The 8166-nt window shown below is 44.6% G+C and overlaps 2 protein-coding genes across 15 annotated transcripts in view; one reads left to right on the top strand and one right to left on the bottom strand.

Annotated features, from left to right (window-relative positions):
- Positions 1 to 5979, top strand: part of HNRNPH1 (heterogeneous nuclear ribonucleoprotein H1 (H)) — an 18115-nt gene extending 12136 nt beyond the window's left edge. Inside the window, exons 5-14 of one of the 11 annotated variants that reach the window (XM_017728078.1) lie at positions 1010 to 1148; positions 2147 to 2325; positions 2560 to 2631; positions 2732 to 2844; positions 3011 to 3146; positions 3311 to 3394; positions 3527 to 3577; positions 4427 to 4489; positions 4596 to 4688; positions 5195 to 5979. In XM_017728078.1, the coding sequence (XP_017583567.1) occupies positions 1010 to 1148; positions 2147 to 2325; positions 2560 to 2631; positions 2732 to 2844; positions 3011 to 3146; positions 3311 to 3394; positions 3527 to 3577; positions 4427 to 4489; positions 4596 to 4688; positions 5195 to 5319 (1055 nt within the window). In that variant the 3' untranslated portion in view covers positions 5320 to 5979. Of the gene's footprint in view, positions 1 to 1009; positions 1149 to 2146; positions 2326 to 2559; positions 2632 to 2704; positions 2845 to 3010; positions 3147 to 3310; positions 3395 to 3526; positions 3578 to 3900; positions 4400 to 4426; positions 4490 to 4595; positions 4689 to 5079 lie in introns of those variants that run through there. The other 10 variants (XM_017728077.1, XM_017728079.1, XM_008628902.2 and 7 more) reach the window with 10 other exon arrangements.
- A 1189-nt stretch (positions 5980 to 7168) lies between these two features.
- RUFY1 (RUN and FYVE domain containing 1) overlaps positions 7169 to 8166 on the bottom strand; it is a 15218-nt gene continuing 14220 nt past the window's right edge. For 3 of the 4 annotated variants that reach the window (XM_008628897.2, XM_017728075.1, XM_017728074.1), the window contains one exon: positions 7169 to 7900. In XM_008628897.2, the coding sequence (XP_008627119.1) occupies positions 7757 to 7900 (144 nt within the window). In that variant the 3' untranslated portion in view covers positions 7169 to 7756. The remainder of the gene's footprint in view (positions 7901 to 8166) is intronic. The other variant, XM_008628899.2, reaches the window with a different exon arrangement.

Below are 8166 nucleotides of genomic sequence, written 5' to 3'. Positions count from 1 at the left end.
ACAGATTTCCACATTTGCCCCTTTCTCTTCCTGTGGGGAAAAAACTCCACCAAACCCTTGATGTTGCCTAGCTCAAAGTTTTTGTGGATGAAGAGATAATGTCTTGTTTTGACTAATTTTTACTTTTTTGCAGCTGTTTTATGTTTTACAAACTGGAATTAGACCATTAAAATGTCTAAGAATTAAATCTGTTGATTGTTTAGGATTTCACTTGTTATTATTTTCAAAATATTAGGTTTCTAAATGTTTTGCTATAACAAGATATGATTGAGCTTACTGTTTTGTTTTAAAATACAGTAGAAACATTTCCAATTTTAAAATCTCAGAACTTGTTTTTTGTTTTCTGAATTGGTGATGTGAACAAGAGCAATTTCTAAGCATATGCATTTTAAGCTGTTTTTTTCCTTACATGGTGAAGTAATTCAAGCTTTGTAAGTTGTTAATGTACTTAATATGCAAAATGTGTCTCTTCTATTCAGGAACTAATACTTGAAAATTACTTCATGATTTTTTTCTTAATTAAGTGCTTCTAAAGATTTAAAAAAAATCAATGCTGAAACTTGATGTTTGCATAAGACTTAATTATTTTACCTGAGTGACTTCTAGTAAAATTACTTGTTCTGTATAAAGCTGTTTAACTTGCTGTGTTTGAATTTAAGTTCTCTTTAAAAGTTCATCTTAAATACTTTCACAGAATTGACGAGGTTTGTAATGATGTGTGAAGTTCTTAACACACCCTGCATTAGATGCCTTCTCTGAGGGGCTGTCCCTGACCCTCAGAGCATTTCTGAGCTCTGCAGGGTGGGTTAAGAACCTGAACTGAATGGTATGTGATCATGGAGCTCTTTGTTGACGTGCCATTTTTTATTCTGGTGTTCTAGAATCAACATACCATTCACTTAAAAGTGTTTAAATTCTGGTATTTTTAAAGCTATAAGAAAAAACTCATGACTGGGCTTGTGATGTTAATATTGCCCCCCTACTGGGGTTATTTGTCCTTGGGTTGAAGGGTTGGAAATCGTGCCAAATGGGATAACATTGCCGGTGGACTTCCAGGGGAGGAGTACGGGGGAGGCCTTCGTGCAGTTTGCTTCACAGGAAATAGCTGAAAAGGCTCTAAAGAAACACAAGGAAAGAATAGGGCACAGGTGGGGATGGATGGTTGGTTGGCTCTGTCACTTTTCTTATGGTAAACAATTAAATCCATATTCTCTCTTCTGAAAGTGTTAACAGCCAAATCAAAATAGTATTTTGGTCTCTAACTCGGTGATGAGTGAAGGCATTGATTGCTACAGCGCACGTGGCACAGACTGTTTAGATCTACCCAAAAATACAAGATAAAATTGGGCTAAACTAAAATGTATTTTGGAAAATGAGTAATAACAGGCATTCAAAACTATAGCTTGGAAATGACAAAGTTGAGAGACTATGGCTTTAACTTCTCAAATAGCACCAATTCTGCCTTTAGCTCTAAAGACATGCACAGTATTCTTACTACCATAAGAAAATGTGATACTTTCTAAACTTGTTTTATAAGTTGAAATGTAACAAATTTACTTACTTGTATTAATCTTCAATGTAATAAGCATAGCTTTCAAGAAATTGTCACAAAGGGTTTTTATTCTATTTTACTTGTGACTATTTTTCATTGAAGCATGCACCTTGTGCCTATGCTGAATCACTGAAGCACAGGCTGGGTTCAGTAGTACATGCAGAGCTTTTTGTGGCATTCTGATGGGTTAAACTCTCGGTGGAGATCGGGTTTTTAACCCTCTGTTTCCGTTGCCTTGAGCAACAGTGCTGAGTTGAGTGGACACCAGTCCCTCCTACATTGTTTGACTAACACCTTAAACTGGGGGGAGGTGGGTGGGGAATCTGTATTGCTCCCCCACCCTTAAGGTTGGGGTACTGCAAAGTATGAGGAGCACATAAACCCTTCAGTAATTTTAATTTCTTGAAAATACCCTGATTTAAATGTAATGTAGTGCTTTTAATAGAATGTCATTGCCTACATAATGTAAGGAAACCTGGCTTAAAATTACTGCCAGTGTCAAGGCTATGACTAAATGGCTTGTTGTAATGTGAAGTTGTGAGGTGGTTTTGGAAGGCAGCAAAGACTGACTTCTCCCTGTGCAAACACTTGTAGGTACATTGAGATCTTCAAGAGTAGTCGAGCAGAGGTGCGCACTCACTACGACCCTCCCCGCAAGCTGTTGGCAATGCAGAGACCTGGTCCGTACGACAGGCCCGGCCTGACGCGCGGATACAACAGTCTGGGTAGAGGAAGTAGCTTGGAGAGAATGAGGCGTGGAGCCTACGGAGGAGGTAAGTGCACGGAGGCCCAGGGAGCTGCTCGTTTGAAAAGCAGCAACTCTTGGACCTGGTAGTGTCTCCCCAGCTGTGTATGTGTCCTTGGCCTTAATTCTTGTAGAAGAAATGAAATGTTGTTGTAGTTGTTGTTTGCAGTTTGTACTGTGTATTTGGATCTTTCTGTAGTCGAAATGAAAATTTATTTGGATCTTTGTGTAGTTGAAATGAACATGTCCAATCTGTTTCTAGGTTATGGAGGTTATGATGACTACAATGGGTATAATGATGGCTATGGGTTTGGTTCTGATAGATTTGGAAGAGGTAAGAGATCTCTAATAGGAACAGTAACTGAACTTACGACATGTCCCAAAAGAAACTAAAATACATCTGAAAGACCTAGAATGGACTCTTTTCTCCGCAGGGATGTCGGACCACAGGTACGGCGACGGATCATCCACCTTCCAGAGCACGACCGGCCACTGCGTCCACATGCGAGGTCTGCCCTACAGAGCCACGGAGAACGACATCTACAATGTGAGTGCCACATGCTGCTCCCCAGTGCATGGCTTCAGGTCCCAGGGTCCTTGTGGGACATGCTGGCTGCACTGCAGTTGGAGTGTTCCTCTGGAGAAAATGGCTTGTTGTAAACCCGAACTGTTGCATTGGTGCGTTTTAATCTGTGTGACTGTTCTGTGCGTAGTTCTTCTCACCTCTGAACCCTGTAAGAGTACACATTGAAATCGGACCAGATGGCAGAGTAACTGGAGAGGCAGACGTTGAATTTGCCACTCACGAGGACGCAGTGGCTGCTATGTCCAAAGACAAAGCAAATATGCGTAAGTCTGACTGCTCGGAATAGGTGGCTTTAGGGAGCTGACAGCACTGCACTGTAGTGAATCTCCTGCAACTGGAGTGCCAAAGATTTTACTGCAGCTTCACTTGCAGTGAGCTGCATGGGTTTGGTGTGAAATGCTCTCACAGGAAAACTTCCTTCTTCCAGAACACAGATACGTAGAACTCTTCCTGAATTCTACAGCAGGAGGAACTGGTGGTGCCTATGGCAGTCAGATGATGGGAGCAATGGGTATGTAACAGTCTCACTGCACTTCCAAACAAGCACTTCCTATTGAAGGAGGCTGGCTCGTTTTGTACAGCTCCTGCTTATTGTGTGCCTGGCATCAAAATTGAAATTCAACATTCTGTCTTAATCACACAGTCAAGGAATCGGAAGGGGTAGTCCAAGATTGGAACACTAGCACATTGCCAGGTATATGAACCTTTTGGGAATACATTTGAGTTTTAATAGGTTGAATTGACTTGTGGTGCTGAGTGTGGTGTGCCTGGTGGGATGCGTGGCTTCTTGGAAGTGTGGTAGTGGAAATTCTGGGAGTTGCCTGTCCTTTTTATTCTCCTTCCCTATTGGGGACACCAGAACATAGTTCGGTGATGGAGGATGTATCTGTGGCACGTGACCTGCCATTCAAGCTGAGTCTTGGTGGTGAGGGAGAGAGATTTGGAATTGGGAGAAACTGTCTGAATTGCTCTGGCAAACCTCAAAATCGCTTAAAAATATAAAATGTGTGTTTGCAGCACAAGTCTTTAATGCCTGTTGCTGTTGTGCCTATAAGACAGATACCCTCCTGACACCGAGCTGGGCTGGTTTCAGAGATGAAGGTGGGGTTGGTTTCTGGGGGGCTCCTTTCTTGAGGGTGCTGGGGTGGGGGTGTGTGGGTACACTGCTGCTTTTATAGTACTTGGTTACAAAATGTTTGAAGTTCTAATGCTGATACTGAAACTACAGAAAGGAGTGTAGACAAGTGATGAGGTGAAGAGCAGTTAGTTTAAACAGAGGCGTCTGTGTGCTAAACCACAGCACTGCTGTGATGTGATGCACAACCAGTCTGGAGCAGGAGTAAGTCTGCAGGGCCATGTACAAATGAGTGACTCCAGTTAATGGGCTGCTGTGCTTCTGGAAGGGCAACACTCCTGTGTGAGGTCACTTAAAGCCAAGTTTAAGTCTTTTGGGGTATGTTACAGTGCAGATCAGTCCTGTTTACTATAGTCCATAGAAATTGTAAAAGTAACTTCTAAAGTTCTTGTTGCTGCTTGATTGCAGGGATGTCTTTAGAAACCCCATCACTTTCCTTGAGCATGTTAAACTTCCCTTGGTGTGAGCAAGGTAGTGCCAGAGTGCAGGGGCTGTTGGTTGGGTGAGGGCTGGGTTTGTTGATGATGAGCAGATCTTGACTGGCAAGTTTTTAATGTTTTTACTCTTAACTTAAAAGGGAGCCAATCCAGTTATGGTGCTCCAGGCAACCAGCAGCTGAGTGGGGGTTACGGAGGAGGATATGGAGGTCAAAGCAGCATGAGTGGCTATGGTAAGAGCATTTCTTTTCTGGTTTCCATTGGGCCAGGTGCAGCTGGCTTAACATGCCCTTCACTGGTGTTGAAGGGTTCTGTTATAACTTGGGCAGCACAGGCTCTGAAAATTGAAGATGTGGCTACTGTGAATGTTGGGGAACTGGGGGGGAATCTCCAGACTCGCATTGCTCTGGTCACTTCTTTTCTTAATCTGAAAGCTGGAGACCAGCTTTGTTTAAACACATTAGAAGTGGGGGAGGGGGTCATGGGAGGCTGGGTCCTCCCTATTCCCCCAGAGCAGTGGTAAAGCTCTGGATTGGGAAGGGGGGTGGTGAGGCAGAGCTCGTGCTGTCGTTGAACATCCGGTAACTGACTTTGGGTACGGAGCTGTAAACTGACACTTTGCAGCGTTGGGCACGGTAGACGGTATTTACGAGGTGGCCCAGCAAGGACAGGCGTTGGGGCAAGGATGCTTCGAGTCGGCCTGAGGCAGCTGTGAACCTGCTGTCGGTTTCCCCCTCAGACCCCGGGAGCCAGGGCGCCATGAACAGCAGCTACTACAGCAGTGGGAACCGCGCATCCATGGGAGTGAACGGCATGGGCGGCATGTCCAACATGTCCAACATGAGTGGTGGCTGGGGAATGTAACCAATCGCTGACTTTTGGTCACATCTTTTTTAAAAAACAAAAAAACAAAAAACTAAGTTTAACAGTTTTGCAATACGAGCTTGTGATTTATGCTTTACTGTAAGTGAATTCAGGATTGTTTTAAAACCTTTCAGGTTCAGTATTTTTGAACATACAGAAATGAACATTCATCTAGGATGTAATAACCAAGTAAAGACTATAACTGTTAAACAATTTGGAGCGTTTCTCAAGTTAGTTTTGTTGTAGGAGTGTATTTAAGCAGTAAGCGTATTTAGGTTAAAGCTGTTTGAATTATGTTAAATGTTGCTCTTATACCATATTACATCCAACACTGTTTTGAATACATGTTGAAAGAGACATGCTTTTTTGTAAAGAACCAATATAGGAGCTGTGTCTGAAAATCAAAGTGAACATTTGGCATGTTAGTTCTAGTTTATTTCTTTTAATATCCTGTAAGGCATGTTAAAGCTTTTTTTTTTTTAAGTTAATGGGGGAAACATGTTGAGACGCAATACGGCTACTTTAGGATTTTGGTCTTGGTGTTCGTATAAAATTCTGAGGCCTTGATTTAATCTTTCATTGTATTGTGATTTCCTTTTTAGGTGTATTGCGCTAAGTGAAACTTGTTAAATAAATCTTCCTTTTAAAAACTGGAACTCACTCCTTCTTGGCCTCCAGCTTCTTGTAACTACACTTGCACCCGTGTCCTCTGACTGTTGTGCTCTTGCCATGCAGCTGCTGAGCAGTGACTCCTCACTGAGCACTGACCCTTAGAGTGTTACTGTGACAACTGGGGGGGAGCAAAGGAAACCACCCCCACTGCTGGGGGTGCCCAGTGTGCGTTGGTTCAAAGCACTGCATGGCTGTGCCCTGGGCAGGGGTCTGGGCCCTGAAACTGCTGGGGGGGGTGCGAGGTGATGCTGTACTTTCCTGTAGGCATCAGTGGACGCAGCAGCTTACTGCAACCATGTTTCAATAAATGCAACTTCTCAAACATCCTGCTTAAAGATGTGGTTTTGTAAGCAACTTAGTTACAACTTTTTTGAGCACTGCAACTTCCCCTGAAACAATAATGGAATCTGCTTCTGTACAGTGCCTGTAGTACTTTTATTTGCCCTTGGTACTGAACCGTTTTTCCTGAAGGGTTGGGAACCTGAGGCCCCTTTCTACAGTGACAGAAATGTCCTCCTCTTCTGTAATAGGGGAGCTCTAAGGGCGGAATGCTGTCTGCCATGAAAGCAACCGGCTTCCTGAGGGGAATGCTGACTGAGCCCAGTTCAATCGCCTTGCGGCCTTGCTGTGCCTCTATTAGAGCTGGGGAGATCTGAGCAGCCTCAGGGCAGAGTGGGCATCACCCCTGGCTTTGCAGTGTTGCACATGGAGCCTTTGGGAGAAGCTCACTTGGTCAAAGAGCTGCGTTGGAGCCTGGGGACAGTGCTGCCTTCACCCTGCTCCTGGTGTGAGGTGACAGCCCTGTGTGCTGGCACATGGAACACAAACTGCTTTGGGCTCCCTGCTGCAGGCGAGCCCAGGCCTGGCAGAACAGGAAGCAGGTGCCCAAAAACACGGCTGGGGCTGGGGCAGCAGCTGCTCTTTTCTGTCCCGGGGGTGGATGCAGCAAGCTGGAGTCATTGCTCTCTTTTTTTCCTGGAACAGGGTGAAAGCAGTTGCAGCTGCAGAGCAGTGGCTCCATCCAGCACCTTCGAGGAGAATGCCACAGTGTTGGTCAGGTGTCTGAGACACGTTCTGGTATCTTTAGCTTAAACCCTGGATGTGCATGGCACATGACAAGGACATTCTCTTCTAGGATCTGTGACTGACAGGTGTTAAAAATTAGAACTTCACTTGCTTTCAGTTTTTGCAAAAGACTTTATTGTGTAACTACTGCACTGTGGTCACAGCGACTTCCAGAACAAGTATAATGTGCAGTTTTTGACTCCGCAGTGAACTGAAGGCACATTCATTGACACTCCTTATAAAGCTCTTTCTATAGACAATTCATAAATTGACCTTTTCCTCTCTAACTTAGAGCAAATACAAAACTGTACACAAGTCAGGGAACACACAGGAGCACCTACAGTGAAGGTAAAGAAATGAAGTTCATGTACAGCGAGACGGTGATGTCTACAGGGATCAAATAAATGTAGAAATGCCATATACAAATTTTAATACAAATATCTATAAAAATCAGAAAAATGAATCTTAGTTTCAAATAGAACTTTAGGGGAAATTACAGTTGATATAAGCTTCTTAATTATTCCAGTTGGAGAAGCATTAGCTTGCACAATCCCTACAAATTAATTTACACTGCTCTTACAGTGGAAATTATCAGACCAGCCAGTCCAGTCTGCTGCACAGAAGACACCTGCAATTCAGAATTAAAAAAATAATGGCTACTTTCCAATGTTAAAGTGGCTCTGTCAAGGGTGGGAGAGCCTTAGGAGGAGTTAGAGGAGCACTGCTGGAGCAGTAACGTGTGACAATTATCACAGACACGGACGGGTTTCGGGTACGATGGCAGCGCGAGTTCGTTACTGGAACAAGTGTTGCAGAAGATGTCCCCGCAGTTTCTGCAGTGGTGCTACAAAAACAGAGTCAGAATGAGCACAGCTGCCTACAAACAGCATCAGGAAGAGAGAAGTCAGGCCTCGGGAACTGCGTCCCAGTCCACCGAGTCCCTCCCAGCAGTACTTCCTCCCGCGCAGGGCCGAGCACAGGGTGCGATCCCAGGCGCAGCCGCCCTCCCTCCGCGGTCAGGAGCTGCCCCCGCCCCGGCTCGGGGAAAGCCAGGAACAGGAGCCCGAGCGGGCCCGGCCAGGCCCGCGCCCAGCGCAGCCCGCCCGGTCC

This window comes from Corvus brachyrhynchos, unplaced genomic scaffold (genome assembly GCF_000691975.1).
Source record: "Corvus brachyrhynchos isolate BGI_N302 unplaced genomic scaffold, ASM69197v1 scaffold21, whole genome shotgun sequence".
In the NCBI taxonomy this organism is placed as follows: domain Eukaryota; kingdom Metazoa; phylum Chordata; class Aves; order Passeriformes; family Corvidae; genus Corvus; species Corvus brachyrhynchos.
Note: the sequence above shows the minus strand (reverse complement) of the source record. Positions and strands in the feature narration are given on the sequence as shown.